Source organism: Aricia agestis, chromosome 4 (genome assembly GCF_905147365.1).
Source record: "Aricia agestis chromosome 4, ilAriAges1.1, whole genome shotgun sequence".
Classification (NCBI taxonomy): domain Eukaryota; kingdom Metazoa; phylum Arthropoda; class Insecta; order Lepidoptera; family Lycaenidae; genus Aricia; species Aricia agestis.
In genome coordinates this window covers 14,609,514-14,627,768 of record NC_056409.1, presented here as the reverse complement: position 1 = coordinate 14,627,768, position 18,255 = coordinate 14,609,514, and the positions used below count along the sequence as shown (strand labels likewise).

Below are 18,255 nucleotides of genomic sequence, written 5' to 3'. Positions count from 1 at the left end.
GAAAAAAGCATTTCAAAATTTATTGATTTTTTCAAAAACAGCAATTAGTGCGACCTTTTTAATTTTTATGTGACCTCTTCACATTAACATTAACTTCTCTAACGATTCATCAAGTCAAATAACGGTCTTTATTCGGAGGGCAAATTACATATTGATTGTACTAAAGGTTACACTTCAATATAAAGTTGTACCATCAAAGAAATTGATTCATAGGCAGTTGGTGCCTGGTGGAACAACGTAACTTGGTCGCGTTATGGCTAATTTCTTCGATGGTAAGGTTGGGTTGCACCAACTAACTTTAACTATAACTTCTTTAACTACAATGCAAAATGTCAAATCTTTGGTTAAAGTTAAAAATGGACGCCATCAAGACGCCATACTAATTAACCATAACCATAGAGCTCGACAAGGTTTTAAAATGCACGTGGCGAAAAAAGGAACTAACGCAGTCATCATACAAAAACGCTATTTTTGACAGTTCTCCCTTACCAGCAGCGCCCCCGCCCACGTTCATTTATAATCTTGTTGGACCAGCTGTCATCTGTCAATTTCTCCGGTCAAAGTTAAAGTTAAAGTTAAATTTAGCCTTAACTATAACCATAACATTAACCTTAACTTTAACTTTAACCACGCCTCTGGTGCAAGTTGCAACCCAACCTAAGTAGGTAATAAGTAATGCAAACAACGTAATTGTTTAAATAATTTATTAGTTATCTATAAATAACTTAGTCAACATATTTTACAATTTTATAATCATACAGCACTCTCCCTATGAGGAGTCAGCGTAACATCAGGTGGGGGTCGAAGATGACCGAAGTCCCAAACCCGCGGTTTCTTCCTGCGGTCGACAGGTGGCGCTGAGTCCAGCGAGCCTTCGGAATAGCCACTGCTGCACGAGCGGAGACTGCACGGCATTTGCGTCTTATCTGCAAACATAATAAGTCAGGAGTTAAAGCCTAATGCTATGATCACACCTACCGAGTAGAGTGGCGCGGCAGCGGCGAGACAGTGCAAACAGACAAATTGATTGGGCAGCGGCAAGGCGAGCACTTTCAGTTTCATATGATTTTAAACTTTATTTTTATTATTGTAATACATCGTATCGCTGGAAAAATCTACGGCCGCCCGTGGCCGCTCGTGGCCGCTCGTGGCCGCTGGCGGCCGCCGACGGCCGCGAGTTCTCAAGCGATACTAAGTATGTATTACAATAATGAAGATAAAGTTTTAAAAAATCATATGACACTGAAAGTGCTCGCCTCGCCATTCCGGTGTAGCGCGGCCCTAAGACACACTGCAGCTTTTAGACAGACCTATAATAATTATTGCAATACGAAATATTTATTTGAGTGTGAGCATCTTGAGTGTGTATCATGTGTTTTGTATTGCTGTACAAAAATACTACACACTCAAGATGGTCTGTCGGCTGGTATAAAATATAGTCAGTACTCAAGATGCATCTCGGTCTTTAGACACGGTTCAGGCTCTGTGATTGGTTGGCTTTCAAATTTTGGACCAATCATAGAGCCGAACCGCGTCTTGAGACCGAGATGCATCTTGAGTACTGACTATTTATACCGGCCTTCATTTCTCAAGTGAACTTATTCTCGCAATAAACTCGTAATGAATCAAGATATAGGTATTTTTATAACTAAATTTTAATTCACATAATATAATATTATACACAAATTATACTTGGGATGTAACAATTACTGAAAAATATTAGCCAACGACTTTATAATTTTATTCAACATTTTAACTTAGCGTGGGATTAGATGGGATGGAACCTTGTCAAAGTAAATCAAAAATGACAGTTTTGTTTGCTAATGAAGTAGCGTTAGCAAAAATATTCTGAACATTAATTTATAGGTTTATACATAATAGTTATAATAAAATACGTAATCGACCGATTCTACACATTAATAAATTAAATACATTATTAATGTGTTTTTGGTCAACCCTATGGCAGCTACAACTCTTTCAGTTACTATTTTTGTATTTTTGACCAAACCCAAAATTTTTATGAAAAAGATTTCTTGGTAAAATTTTACCAATGATTGTGATTCAGGAATTTATTATTCCTGAATCACTTGGTTCCTTACCCATATTACCCATAGGCCATATCCAAGTGTAACATTTATATTTAAATCTATGACTGTGTCATTATTTTTAATGCGTTAGAACACCGACTTCGTTCTTCATCGAAATATTTATCAATTGCCAGAATTATTTAGCGTGAATCGTGAATGACCATTCAAAATTTTACTCCTTTTTCCACTATTATTGATCAATTACAATAATAATATCACATAACACAAAAAATAAAACAAAACTTGAAAGAAATGTACGCGAACAAAAACGTCATTTTATTTGCTGACCCTACGGCTGGCCAGCTGTCAGCGCGCGTCTCAGTTCCAAAAGGACGCATCCCATTCTGATAGCGCGCGGATAATATTTTTATAATTTATGATTGTTTAAGTATTATAATTATTATTATGTGTAGTTAATAAAGAAAAACATTTTTTGGAATTTGTAATTAATAAGTATAAAAGTTTAGGCGACAAACCGCTAAGCTTTTAAATAAGATAATGAGGAAATGCATCGATATACCTCCAAGGGCATCAAGATAGTCCCTCGGTATATCTTCTAACGGTACCACTTGTATCACTGGCGCTGGTTTTCTTCTCTTTCTTCTGGCGAGTCGCACAGCTATCGCAGAAGATACGGTGAAGACAGCCACCAACACCACTGCGCCTATTGAAATACCAACGTCCGTTTCCGTTATATCTGAAACAAGAAGGAATAAATTTTTATTGATAGAAAAAATTGCGACACTTAGAATTCTTGATTTACTTATTAATATTTTATTCCAAACTACATTCCTTCACATGTTATACTAATTAAAAACTAGTTAATGCACGCAAATCCGTTGCGCAGAACTTCGTTTCTCGCGCGGGAACCGTACACCATTTTGGGATAAAAAGTATCCCATATCTTTTCCCGGGACTCAAAGTATCTCCATACTAAATTTCATCACAATCAGTTCAGCGGTTGAAGCGAAAAAAGGTAACAAACGATAATTTACATCGAGTTATCTGTTATGCTTACATTTCCACCACGTGCCTTCGGCGGCGCTTAGCAATTTTTCCGTAGGTCGCAGTAAAAGCGCTGCGGAGCACCCAAATCTGTTGCAGGCAGCTGCTCCCGCCTCGTCTCCAGGCCTGAGCTCTCCCAGGGTCCCTCGAACCAGCCAGGGTCCACCTCCTCCGAGGGCCAAAGCTCGGCCCGTTCCATACCCCATGGAACCTTTGCGCTCCAACATCAATGACGAGTTGGATGTTGACAAACGCCATACGGATACTTCGTAGTACGTTGCGTTTTCAACTATGGCACAAAAAATATTTTGATACATAAAATTAAGTAACCAGAAACTAGTTGTCACCCGTAACTAGGATTCGTTTAATATGCAGGTACCGCACATCCCTTTATAATTGCATATCGTAATAGTTATATACTTAGATTATGAGAAAATCGTTATAATTTATAACTCACAAGAAGTAAGTTAAATTCAATAATGCTAATTTGACACCTGTCGTGTTAATTTGCTTAAATCTTATCGCAGAACTTTGTAACTGACGAGAAATGAAAGACACGAGGCAAATGTAAATCAATATTAAAATATCTCAATGATTTACAACTGTTGCTCTACAAGCGTACAAAAAAAACATTTGTTACAGAGATATGAGATATTTCAAAATGTAAAAAAATGCAATTACCGGGTACACATCTCATCTGAAATTCCTCATCTTGGTCATCATAAGACAGATCACATTGTTGAGGTGGAGGTGGCCTGAGGCTTTCGAAATGAAAAACTTTATGACAGGGCCGATATTGCGAAGATACTCCGTTGGTTGCTTCACAGCTGGCAGTCAAAGTCGTTGCCAGCGAGCCACTAATTTCTGCCAGTGGTAAAATAGCTGACTCCGTGGTAAGCTGCTGCACTTCTTCACCTGGTGGCTGAACGTGCCAAAAGTAGGTTTCAGCTTCAGGTAAGCTTCTGACAATACATTCTAGCTGCTCTTCAACCAGCGTTATCCCTTCATCTGAACACTCCGGGGGATCTGTAAATGATTACAGTTCCTGAAACCTTTTTGTTATTTCAACATTCAAAGAAATTACAAAGTCAACTAGTAATAATTTATGTTTTAACCTCAAAAGCTGTTGGCAAACTTACACAATACACAGTACGGTGATATTGAGGGTGTCGCTCCTGGTCTCGCCCAAGCCGTTGAGCGCGGAGCAGCAGTAGCCGCCGGCCAGCTCCCGCGTCGTCTTTTCCATCACCAGCGTCGCGGACGACGTGCTGCTGTCTCTGAGACTATATAACTTACACAGTACGGTGATATTGAGGGTGTCGCTCCTGGTCTCGCCCACGCCGTTGAGCGCGGAGCAGCAGTAGCGGCCGGCCAGCTCCCGCGTCGTCTCGTCCCCCACCAGCGTCGCGGACGACGTGCTGCTGTCTCTGAGACTATATAACTTACACAGTACCGTGATATTAAGTGGGGTCGTTCCTGGTCTCGCCCACGCCGTTGAGCGCGGAGCAGCAGTAGCGGCCGGCCAGCTCCCGCGTCGTCTCCTCCACCACCAGCGTCGCGGACGATGTGCTGCTGTCTCTGAGACTATATAACTTACACAGTACCGTGATATTAAGTGGGGTCGTTCCTGGTCTCGCCCACGCCCTTGAGCGCGGAGCAGCAGTAGCGGCCGGCCAGCTCCCGCGTCGTCTCCTCCACCACCAGCGTTGCGGACGACGTGCTGCTGTCTCTGAGACTATATAACTTACACAGTACGGTGATATTGAGGGTGTCGCTCTTGGTCTCGCCCACGCCGTTGAGCGCGGAGCAGCAGTAGCGGCCGGCCAGCTCCCGCGTCGTCTCCTCCACCACCAGCGTCCCGGACGACGTGCTGCTGTCTCTGAGACTATATTTATAACTTACACAATACGGTGATATTGAGGGTGTCGCTCCTGGTCTCGCCCACGCCGTTAAGCGCGGAGCAGCAGTAGCGGCCGGCCAGCTCCCGCGTCGTCTCCTCCACCACCAGCGTCGCGGACGACGTGCTGCTGCCCCAAAGACTGTTTGCACCTATCTCTAAATCCTGATATGTTTTAATAATAAAAGTTAAGTATAGCTTTCAATTGAGGAGTCAATATATCGAAGGAAAGTCTCATACTTACATTATAAAACCATTTATACTTAAAAACAGGCGGATTGGCTTTTACTTCACAGTCTAACTGTAGCCTTTCTAATTCAACTACTTCTTCCAGTCTTCCGTCTCCTTGTTTTGTAATTTCTACTATGGGACTGTCTGGAATAAAATAATTACTTTATTATCGTACCAGTGAAAATAACTAAATATTTTTAAATTTACTGCAATAATTGCGGCCATATCGACACTTCTTGAATCTGATTGATTGAATCTGTTAGGCGACCACGGTCACCGTGGTCGCCTACCGCATTAGATGCATTGCAAGTTGGGTTGTTCCTGTTCTGGTGGAGTTATTGACACTTACAGGTAACATTAAGTATGACGAGGTCAGCCTTTGAGTCCCGTCCCGGCGGCATGGCGGTGTTGGTAGCGACGCAGGCGAGCGTCGCGCCGTGGTCGCCCACCGCCGGCGTCAGCTGCAGGTGCGACGACGCAGTGCGTGTTGCGTTGTCCCAGCTCTGAAATTTTATACCGCTTCTTAATATCTGGTCTTCTACGTAAACTGCATTGAAATTATGTCTAAAACTAGTCTTAGCCGGTTATAACTAGGTGTAAGCATTTATAACTGGTTAAATCTAGTATTGGCCAATTGTTTTCGGGTAAAATTAGTCCTAGCTGGTATCGTGCCAGGAAGTACAAGGATCAATTAAACCCTAGAGGCCAATGCTAGGTTTAGCTGCAGGTATTTTTGCAACTCTGCCTTCTAAAATGCATGACTTACCTGATTGCTGTGATGCGTCAGATGTTTGTGATCCAACCACCAAGACAGTTCGGGAGCTGGGTAGGAGCCGCGAGCTACACACTTGACTACCTCCGGTCGTCCAGATTGTAGCAAACCCTCAACGGGTCCCTGCACCCAATTTATTGACACATTGTAGGCCGGTACTGAAAATAGGGGATTAAAGGTAATTAAATTTCTTTAATGTTTTAACTTCAAATCAAATTAATTCAAGATCATCAGCTATGTACTATGGTCTGTGGCTTATGACGCTTTTGCTGAAACAACCTAGACAATGGAATATACAGGACATACTCACAATATAAGTCAATCTCTAAATCAGTTATCACAGGTTTCGCAAGATGCGTATTCGTCGCCCTGCACGAAAGAGCTTCAGCATTGCTTCGAGTGAGTGGGAGATACAGCTCGTTCTCTTTCACGCCAGGGATATCACTGTCATTATCTGAAGCATCTATAAGGTCTTCTCCTGAATACCAGTGGATTTTCGGAGGTGGACGACCTGAAATTAAAAACATCTCTTTATTCATTTCAATACACTTAGTAAAAAGTTATCTTATTTACGTCGCAAAAATACGTCAGACTTAAAAAGATTCTTCCAGGATACGTAATGAAAAAATAATCAGCTATAATAATATTATGTAATTACTTTAGCAATCTCTCTGAACAAGTCTGGCAGAATCATAAGTTTACAAATTATATTACATATACTTTTTATCGTTTCTTTTTAATACGAACCACCGATCACCAAACAGCTCAGCACTAGGGTGTCACCCTCGTGGTAGGGCCCAATCTTCTCTTCAACCTTATTGCCCAGTTCGTCCATGAAGAACGGCTGACTTGGAAGAACTGAAATGAAGTACTTTGTTTTAGCTTCGGAGAATAGAAGCTAATAAAATAGCTTGGGTAATCAAGTAGCTTGGCTAGCCTTGGGTAATCGTAACCTTTATATCTGAACTTACAAGTCTCATAACTCGGAACGGACAGCTGTAATAACAAATGTATCTTAGCAATTGTTGTTCCAATTCAAGAGACCCATTCGACAATATAATGCTAGTATTTTAATGCCATTGCTGGATGGTCCCAGGGTCCATGCATTTTTGCCCATTGCCTTTTAGAAATGCACCTACGCGGCGCGTTGCAGTCTGATTTAAGTTTTGACCCTTAGAGTAGGCCATTACTAGCCCACTATTTGATATTTACGAAAAAAAAAGTTCGTCGAAAACACAAATCACAGCTTTTCTTTCATGAAAAAGACAACACGATTAAAATAATAGTTAAAAAGATAAAATATCAATATTTGTGTTATATTTTCATACCTAACAAAAAGTTAAAAATTATGTAAATTCGTCAAATAAACGAACAGTTCTGACACATTCAGTGTTCCACGTATTCAACATAAATAAAACAAAACTGCAGAAATAATATTTTGTTGCCTAAAATTAATATAAAAATAGGCAGCCGCAGTATTTTTGGAGCTTTACTGTAAAATGGATAAATGTGACCGCTTTAGTGTTCATTGCGGCTTTAGGAATGTAGGTCATAAAAGAAATGCTTTGGTATTATTTCACTCGCAAAATCCGAAAATACTTCGAAATTATTAGCCATTTTATAATTTAAGCCCAGCAGCAATTTTCGTAAAGACGACAACGATAGCGTTGCAAACATTTTCCCGAATTATTTGTCAACAATGACTGGCTTTGGACTTGCCTTTGACTTGCCTTTGACATTTTTTTTAATGTAATAAGGTGGCAAACGAGCAAACGGGTCACCTGATGGAAAGCAACTTCCGTCGCCCATGGACACTCGCAGCATCAGAAGAGCTGCAGGTGCGTTGCCGGCCTTTTAAGAGGGAATAGGGTAATAGGGGAGGGTAGGGATGGGAAGGGAAGGGAAAAGAGGAGATAGGGAAGGGAATTGGGCCTCCGATAAAATCACTCACTCGGCGAAACACAGCGCAAGCGCTGTTTCACGCCGGTTTTCTGTGAGAACGTGGTATTTCTCCGGTCGAGCCGGCCCATTCGTGCCGAAGCATGGCTCTCCCACGTATGACTTGGTAGTTACCGCCAAAATTACAAACTAGCATCCCGATTTTACTATTTCGATGAAATATTTATACAGCTTCGTTTCGATGTGAAAAGGATGTATTAGTACAATATTTAGAGATCGCTAGAGTCAGTACCAGCTACCAGCATAAACGGTAGCCAAAATTTATTCGATGCTGACGAAGTGTGCAACATTTTGGTCGGTTTATTTACTGCATAGTTCATGTGCTTGTAGCCCCCTTTGTTCCGACCTTCGCGTAATATTCTCTATATTGCAAAGTACAAAATGGTATTCTTAAACAACGTCAAACCAACTTCAAAAGCGTCATGATTGTTCAAAACTAAAAGTCAGTTCTTTGTATACGAAAATATATTTTCCTGTTTTTTAAGGAAACAGACACCTACTGGGTACTGAGATAGATAAAACGTGAACATAAAGTGACAGTGAAATCCATAATAATTCTACTTCTAGAGAAGGAGGTCACAATGGTCCGTTTGAAATAAATGAAAAAAAATGAGACGGGACAATGAATCTCATAAAACATAATTGCGGGATGTTTTAAAATGAAATGAGTTTTATTGTGGTTTTATACAGATTCATAGACATAATATGGATTGCGCATTGTACAGTCTTAGCTCGCAACGTAGGTACGTGTCTAGGTAACATAAAACATATAGTTTTATAATGATATACTTATTATTTTTCTTTTAAAATATATTTCAATATATAATTAGCTCTAATTCTGCTCAATTCTCACACCTTCTCCCACACACACCTACACAATTTTGTTTCTGAACACCTAAAAGTTGACTGGTAAAGAATGCCATTTGCCATTTAGCATTGCAATGCATTTAGGCATTTAGCCTATGTACCAGCATTGTGCAAAAGGTATAAATAAATCCATACTTACTTATTTATTATAAATTCGAAAGTGTGTCTGTCTGTTTGTCTGTCTGTTACCCCAACTAACTACTTCACGCCCAAACCACTGAACCGATTTTTCTGAAATTTGGTATGAAGATACTTTGAGTCCCGGGAAAGGAAATAGGATTCTTTGTAGCCCGGGAAAATGTACAGTTCCATGCGATAAATGAATTTTGGCGCAACGGAGCTGCGGGCGCGCTGACCTCCATTATACAAGTTCGCTGGACGATATCCACCTGATTTTTGTGCCTATTTGAAGCGGAATCAGCGCCCCCAATGCGGGGGAAGAGAACTAAAGACGACAACCAATAACAACAGTTGTCATCACTAGCATTAGTTCCAAGTACTCTCACTACTGCCATCAGCGCCAATGTGGCGGCATTCAAACGACATTTTTACGTCAGATTTGGTTCTCTTCTCCCGCATTGGGGGCGCTGATTCTGCTTCAAATAGGCCGCACAAAAAATAGCCGTCATTTCAAAGGGTATCATAAGTCCAGCGTACTTGTGTAATGTAAGTCAGTGTGCGGGCGTCATCAAGTAGAACGTAATTAGAAAGTTTTACTTCATTTTACTAAGAAATAAATAAACATTTTGGGAATTACTGTGAATAATAATAAAAAATCAAAATCAGGATAAAGGGTCAAAAATACTAACCCAATTCCTAGTAACAATATTTTTACGTAGCCAAATAAATAAATCTTATTTTATGTGACCTTAAATTTATTTTGCTACGCAAGAAACGAAATATTTCAACATGAGATACAGTAGGTACAGATTTTAGATACAATCCCACGGCTTTTAACATTAATAAATAATGTATATTTATAAATTAATCAGTAGCGCACGCACATTATACTCTATCGCAATAGACCTATGGTAGGTCTGCCAGAATCTGATGGCATTTGGCAAAAATTAGAAAAGAACTTGACTCTAGCCATACCGGGGTAATTGGAATAAAACATTTTGATCCTTTTTTCCTTAAAGCGGCTGATTCTGTGTGTAAAACATGCAAATATAAAAATTTATTCAATGATCAAGGAAAATTTTTTGAAAATCTGCCATCAAAATTTGCCATCAGATCCTGGTAGACCTATAGATCGCAACGGTAAAATATATTCTACTGCATATGACGCCCGCAACTCCGTTGCGCCAAAATTTATTTGTCGCGCCGCGCGCGGCAACCGTAAATTTTTTCGGGATCAAAAGTATCCTATGTCCTTTCCCGTTACTCAAAATATATTTCTACCAAAAGGTAACAGACAGACATACAACTCGGGCGAGTTAACTTGACACCTGGCTTAAATTTTACCCCTCCCTCGCTTCCCCGCGCAGCACCCCGCTCTCGTCGTACGCGTCCAGTAACGTTAGCATATTATATCTGTTACCGTTACACGTGTGTTATTGAGTTTGCGTTTCGGAGTTATTTGTTAGTAGTTAATGGTTATTGTTTTTGGATTTTTGTTGAGTTTTGTTGTGTTATTTGTTAGTTGTTACGTTTGAACGTTAAATTTGTTAAGTTTTTGTTATTCGTATTAACGTTTGAACATTGCCGTGCGTCTGTGGTATGAATTAGCTACTCACGGAATATATTAATATGAAGCTAGATACAAATTATCGGACGCATCCATAAACCTCGTATTCCTGCTGGGGAATCCTTGGGCGAGTCCAACTCTTACTTGGTTAATACTGTGGTTAGTGTAGCCCTATAAAAATAACTAGTTCCGGTAACGTAATTTTTTTTTTGAAATAACTTAAAATAAAAAAACTTTTTTTGCACTCAGTACTTATGAGAAACGTCAATTGAACCAGGTGTCATGTTAATTCGCCCGAGTTGTATGTTCGCCATATTTTCGCGTTAGTAACGACAGTATGCATGTAATAATTTAGAAGATATGGCGTAATATAAAACACTTTTGATGACCTCATCACTCCTTTTTGCGATCATCGAATTACACTATAAAGATTCTTTCATCAAAAACGAAATAAAAATGTTATTTGCGAATTGCGAGGCACAGTAAACATACTTGTAGATTGTTGCAGACGAAACAAGATATTATAATATTATCTTGTAACTAGGTGGCGCCCGCCACTTGTTGCCAAAACTCATTTATCGCGTGGAAACCGTACATTTTCCGGGATGAAAAGTATCAGTATGTCATTTCCCGGGACTCAAAGTATCTCCATTACAAATTTCACCAAAATGAGTACAGCGGTTTAGGCGGGCAAAGGTAAAAGACAGACAGACACACTTTCGCATTTATAATATTATGTATAACTAGCTGTTGCCCGCGACTTCGTCCGCGTGGACTTCAGTTTATAGCGCTCGATGTCAACAAAATTGGTGTCAAAAGCTTTTATAAAAAAAACCCTGGTACCCCTTAAATCAAAACTGCTGTGCAGTGTGCACATAATATTTCATTTTTAGGGTTCCGTACCTCAAAAGGAAAAAACGGAACCCTTATAGGATCACTTTGTTGTCCGTCTGTCCGTCCGTCCGTCTGTCAAGACCCTTTTTCTCAGGAACGCGTGGAGGTATGAAGCTGAAATTTATATCAATTACTCAGGTCTACTGTCCCTTGAAGCTGTGAAAAAATCAAACTTCTAAGCCAACGCAATCAAAAGATACAGCCGTTTATGCCGCAAATTTTCGACACTTGCAAGGGAATCAAAACCTACAGGGTGCTTCCCGTGAACTCAGAATCTTGAAATTTGGTACGAAGCAACGTCTTATAGCATAGATAAAGGAAAAATTACGAAAACCATAAATGTTTAGTTACATCACATAATATATTTTTTTTTAATAATTTTAAACTTACTACCCATTTCCTCATAAACGCGTAGAGGTATTAAATTGAAATTCATACCAAATACTCAGGTCTATAATACCTTTAAGCTGTCGGAACCCTCGGTGCGCGAGTCCGACTCGCACTTGGCCGGTTTTTTTTAAATTAAACTTTATATATTATGCCAAATTTTAAAGCTTATTTAGCCCCCCAATTACACAACTTTACCCATAAACTATTTATCATTGATAGGTTTAAGGTTACGTCACTGTATATAATATAAAGTACTGCCTTATTAGATAACGTGTAAAAAATAAATAACAATCGAAAAAAATCGAAACTGGAATGTGTCATGATACCACCTCTTATAGAAAGATGTTGGGCAAGCGTTAGCGCGATGTAAGAGACGCACAGCGCCATCTAGTATGAATTTTTGGAACTAACTTAATTTGAACAAATTTTCGTATTTTCACCCTCTTACAACCCTTTTTTCTAGTAAAAAAGTAGCCTATGTCCTTTCTCAGGCTTTAGACTATCTGTATACAAAATTTCATTACAATCGGTTCGGTAGTTTTGGCGTGAAAGCGAGACAGACAGACAGACAGACAGACAGAGATACTTTCGCATTTATAATATTAGTATAGATAACTAGTAAGTATACATACGTGCAGTAAATAAAGAGGCTGGATATCAAATACTTGTCATTCCGGGCTCCGGCCGCGTAAATAAGAAAATTTAAATAAGGAATCCGTACACGTTTCCTGATAAAGTAGCCTATAACCTTCTCGGTGGTCTAGTCTATATCTGGGCCAAATTACATAAAAATCGGTCCAGTAGCAAGATATAAGACGTTCAAAGAAACTCTTTACTTGTATACAGGGTGTAACAAAAACATAATATTATGATAGTACTTTAGGGGGTGTGTTTTTTTTATGAAATAAGGGGGCAAACGAGCAAACGGGTCACCTGATGGAAAGCAACTTCCGTCGCCCATGGACACTCGCAGCATCAGACCTGCAGGTGCGTTGCCGGCCTTTTAAGAGTGAATAGGGTAATAGGGTAGGAAAGGGAAGGGAATAGGGGAGGGTGGGGAAGGGAATAGGGTAGGGGATTGGGCCTCCGGTAAACTCACTCACTTGGCGAAACACAGCGCAAGCGCTGTTTCACGCCGGTTTTCTGTCAGAACGTGGTTATTTCTCCGGTCGAGCCGGCCCATTCGTGCCGAAGCATGGCTCTCCCACGTATGACTTGGAAGTTACCGCCAAAATTACAAACTAGCATCCCGATTTTACTATTTCGATGAAATATTTATACAGCTTCGTTTCGATGTGAAAAGGATGTATTAGTACAATATTTAGAGATCGCTAGAGTCAGTACCAGCATAAACGGTAGCCAAAATTTATTCGATGCTGACGACGTGTGCAACATTTTGGTCGGTTTATTTACTGCATAGTTCATGTGCTTGTAGCGCCCTTTGTTCCGACCTTCGCGTAATATTCTCTATATTGCAAAGTACAAAATGGTATTCTAAAAAAACGTCAAACCAACTTCAAAAGCGTCCTGATTGTTCAAAACTAAAAGTCAGTTCTTTGTATACGAAAATATATTTTCCTGTTTTTTAAGGAAACAGACTGGATCTATATAACAAGTAATGAATCGAAGTTACCTACTGGGTACTGAGATAGATAAAACGTGAACATAAAGTGACAGTAAAATCCATAATAATTCTACTTCTAGAGAAGGAGGTCACAATGGTCCGTTTGAAATAAATGAAAAAAAATGAGACGGGACAATGAATCTCATAAAACATAATTGCGGGATGTTTTAAAATGAAATGAGTTTTATTGTGGTTTTATACAGATTCATAGACATAATATGGATTGCGCATTGTACAGTCTTAGCTCGCAACGTAGGTACGTGTCTAGGTAACATAAAACATACTATTAGTTTTATAATGATATATTATTTTTCTTTTAAAATATATTTCAATATATAATTAGCTCTAGTTCTGCTCAATTCTCACACCTTCTCCCACACACACCTACACTTTTGTTTCTGAACACCTAAAAGTTGACTGGTAAAGAATTCCATATGCCATTTAGCATTGCAATGCATTTAGGCATTTAGCCTATGTACCAGCATTGTGCAAAAGGTATAAATAAATCCATACTTACTTATTTATTATAAATTCGAAAGTGTGTCTGTCTGTTTGTCTGTCTGTTACCCCAACTAACTACTTCACGCCCAAACCACTGAACCGATTTTTCTGAAATTTGGTATGAAGATACTTTGAGTCCCGGGAAAGGAAATAGGATTCTTTGTAGCTCGGGAAAATGTACAGTTCCATGCGATAAATGAATTTTGGCGCAACGGAGCTGCGGGCGCGCTGACCTCCATTATACAAGTTCGCTGGACGATATCCACCTGATTTTTGTGCCTATTTGAAGCGGAATCAGCGCCCCCAATGCGGGGGAAGAGAACTAAAGACGACAACCAATAACAACAGTTGTCATCACTAGCATTAGTTCCAAGTACTCTCACTACTGCTATCAGCGCCAATATGGCGGCATTCAAACGACATTTTTACGTCAGATTTGGTTCTCTTCTCCCGCATTGGGGGCGCTGATTCTGCTTCAAATAGGCCGCACAAAAAATAGTCGTCATTTCAAAGGGTATCATAAGTCCAGCGTACTTGTGTAATGTAGGTAAGTAACGTAAGTAGAAAGTTTTACTTCATTTTACTAAGAAATAAATAAACATTTTGGGAATTACTTACTGTGAATAATAATAAAAAATCAAAATCAGGATAAAGGGCCAAAAATACTAACCCAATTCCTAGTAACATTATGTTGTAAAAATAAAAAGATAGGGTAGACTGTAGAGTCTACCCTATCTTTTATTTTTACAATATTTTTACGTAGCCAAATAAATAAATATTATTTTATGTGACCTTAAATTTATTTTGCTACGCAAGAAACGAAATATTTCAACATGAGATACAGTAGGTACAGATTTTAGATACAATCCCACGGCTTTTAACATTAATAAATAATGTATATTTATAAATTAATCAGTAGCGCACGCACATTATACTCTATCGCAATAGACCTATGGTAGGTCTGCCAGAATCTGATGGCATTTGGCAAAAATTAGAAAAGAAATTGACTCTAGCCATACCGGGGTAATTGGAATAAAACATTTTGATCCTTTTTTCCTTATACTTAGCGGCTGATTCTGTGTGTGAAACATGCAAATATAAAAATTTATTCAATGATCAAGGATTGGCGCAACTCCGTTGCGCCAATCCTTGATCGGAGAAATAATCTCCGGTCGAGCCGGCCCATTCGTGCCGAAGCATGGCTCTCCCACGTTAAACCACGTGTGTGTGAATAATAATACCTATGGACGCTTCACGCTTCACATCACGTCAGTCTGGCCCCGTGCTAAGTACCTGAAGGACTTGTATTACGGGTACCAGACAACGGAAATATATTTAATACTTTTCTACTATACATAACATGTATTATAAATTTTTATTAAACCACACTTAGGTATTTAATACACAATACACATCCATGACCCAGGAACATTGAAAACTTTGTTCCGTCGGCGGGATTCGAGCCCGCGACCTCTGGCTTGAGCTACCACACACTTTAGGGTGAAGCCAAACGAGCGTAATTTGTGAGTCGTGAGTCGCAGAATTTCGGTCGCGTAAATATCTTTTCATACAAATCATGACTCACAAAATTACGCTCGTGTGTATCAAACAGGACTTTTGTATGAAACTGAATGCAGCAGAATTTCTGCCAGCTGAAATTCTGCGACTCACAACTCACAAATTATGCTCGCTTGGCTTCACTCTTAACCATTGAGCCACAGAGGTCTCCCACTGCCGGACACATTTTATGACAGTTGCTTGTAAGTATCATGTCTCTGTGATTCCCACGGCCAGACCTAAAGTCTAAGGGAGCATATACTTGTGTTTTATTTTTAAGTAGCAGATAAGTACAACTTTAAAAATTAATTAGGTATAAAAATAGTTTGAGGTTTAGCGCAAAATAAAAAGACGTGAGTGGAAGAATCAGATAACTAATATTTTATAACATAAAAACAATCACTCATTTTTTCCCTTATAATTTTAACAAACCTTGCAACTTACCTACTTTATCATCTTGCTAATATGGCTGGCTAGACATTAAATCCACAGCTTTTCGATTTACCAATAATTTTTCCGATCCTAAAGCCTTCATTTATGAAGAAAACGGCAATTTTTACTGTTACTTACCCGCTTCTTCCACTTACGTCTAATCCGCTCCATCTTAATAATTTATTAAGATAGAGCGGATAGACCACCACGTAGACGAGGCTCCGTCATGTGCTAGTAGTTAGTACTTTATTTCAAAGGATGAGGCTTTTGTAGATGATTTTAAAAGATAATTGTTCCTTTTATATAACCCATACTAAGCTTTTCTACGTAGACAATAAAGTCCAAACTTGCTATTTATCTACTAGTGCCTGAATGTAATAAGCTTTTGATAACTTGTTTATTGTGGAGATAAAACTTGCACATCTCAACCTTGGCCGTGTATAATGAGCTCACATAACTTGACCAGTACCTAATATCATATTTTTATATCAAACAAATCGGGGAGGATTTATACGTGGGAGAGCCATGCTTCGGCACGAATGGGCCGGCTCGACCGGAGAAATACCACGTTCTCACAGAAAACAGGCGTGAAACAGCGCTTGTTTGTTGTTGTTGTTGCTGTGTTGCGCTATGAGTAAGTGGAGGCCCAATCTCCCACCTACTCCCTTCCCTGCCCTCCCCTACACTCTATATTCCCTCCTCCTATTATTCCCTCTTGAAAGGCCGGCAACGGCTCTTCTGATGCTGCGAGTGTCCATGGGCGACGGAAGTTGCTTTCCATCAGTTGACCCGTTTGCTCGTTTGCCCCTTTATTTCTTAAAAAAAAAAATCGGGGCTTGGTCTCAAGTTTCAACTCTCCTATGATTTTTTTATGCTCTACGAATAATAAAAACCAAGTATGGATTACTAAAAGACGCCTGCGAGTCCGTTGCTCCGAATTCCGTTTATCGCGCGAGAGCCGTATGTTTATATTATCTAATATCCTTTCCCGGTACTCAAAATATCTCCATACCAAATTTCAGCAAAATCAGTTCACGCCCATGTGAAGAGGAAAGAGACAGACAGACACACTTTCGTATTTATATTAATAGTATTTATGGGTCACAGAAAAATGCTAGACGCTCCATATTTATAATAATTGTGATCTTTAATTAAGTAACAAAAACCGCGAAGCAAATATCTGACAATGGTATTGGAGATACCAACGAGAATTACCTATATCCGAGCATGTAGAATTCGTCATAGGATTTTAAGCTTCACGTATACACGCAATAAAAAAAAAACAAAAATAATTAATTTGGTCGAGTTTTTTTGTTTATATTTGAGTAAAATGGATTGAAAAGGAGTAGACGCAATTTTTAATTGAATGGAAAAATTAAAAGAGCTAACCGTTGAAAGCTAGCAATTTCAAACACATTTTATAAATGAATTTGCCACACGTTTAATGCTCCCGAGCCCGACCTAATAATTGCATATGTTTTACTTACCGACTCGCAATTTAAAACGTTTACTGGAATAAATTGGAAAAGCGATTGCTTTCGGTCCGTATTTGCCGAATATATTATGAATTTTTAAATTGAATCTCCGAAATAAATACGCGGACCACCTGATGTGCGTGTCGTAGTTCTCACAAAACTCGAACCCAATTCTGGTGCGCGTATACTTTGCGATTCAATTCATGTTAGTGTAAAGTATTATCACTACAAACATTGTAATGTATCAGGAACTGGGCATCAGATTCAAAATAAATACTTAATTGAAACTATACTGTACTCGAGCCATGCTTCGGCAAGAATGGGCCGGCTCGACCGGAGAAATACCACGTTCTCACACAAAACCGGCGTGAAACAGCGCTTGCGCTGTGTTTCGCCGAGTGAGTGAGTTTACCGGAGGCCCAATCCCCTACCCTATTCCCTTCCCTACCCTCCCCTACTCCCTTCCCTCTCCTATTCCGTTCCCTTCCCATCCCTACCCTCCCCTATTATCCTTCTTAAAAGGCCGGCAACGCACCCGCAGCTCTTCTGATGCTGCGAGTGTCCATGGGCGACGGAAGTTGCTTTCCATCAGGTGACCCGTTTGCTTGTTTGCCCCCTTATTTCATAAAAAAAAACAAAAAAAAAAAACTCGGCGAAACATGGCGGTAGCGATCATTGACTCCCTGTCAAAAACTTGTCATTTTCTATATAAACCGCGATTGACAATGAAGTGTCGGATGTTGTCAATCGTGGCTTTGTATAGAAAATGAAGAAAGTCATGAAAAGAAGAAGTTTGAAGTTTTTAACAGGGAGTCAATGACCGCTACCGCCATGTTTCGCCGAGTATAGTAAGTATATTAAACTGTAAACTTTCGGT

The 18,255-nt window shown here is 39.5% G+C and overlaps 1 protein-coding gene across 3 annotated transcripts in view; it reads right to left on the bottom strand.

The window, feature by feature from the left end:
• Window positions 1-687: 687 nt before the first annotated feature.
• LOC121726588 (hemicentin-2-like) overlaps window positions 688-18,255 on the bottom strand; it is a 58,665-nt gene continuing 41,097 nt past the window's right edge. For all 3 annotated transcript variants that reach the window (XM_042114011.1, XM_042114009.1, XM_042114010.1), the window contains 10 exons: window positions 6,740-6,850; window positions 6,303-6,503; window positions 5,987-6,150; window positions 5,570-5,723; window positions 5,234-5,364; window positions 4,995-5,154; window positions 3,774-4,118; window positions 3,106-3,381; window positions 2,608-2,784; window positions 688-926 (listed from right to left, as the gene is read on the bottom strand). In XM_042114011.1, the coding sequence (XP_041969945.1) occupies window positions 754-926; window positions 2,608-2,784; window positions 3,106-3,381; window positions 3,774-4,118; window positions 4,995-5,154; window positions 5,234-5,364; window positions 5,570-5,723; window positions 5,987-6,150; window positions 6,303-6,503; window positions 6,740-6,850 (1,892 nt within the window). In that variant the 3' untranslated portion in view covers window positions 688-753. The remainder of the gene's footprint in view (window positions 927-2,607; window positions 2,785-3,105; window positions 3,382-3,773; window positions 4,119-4,994; window positions 5,155-5,233; window positions 5,365-5,569; window positions 5,724-5,986; window positions 6,151-6,302; window positions 6,504-6,739; window positions 6,851-18,255) is intronic.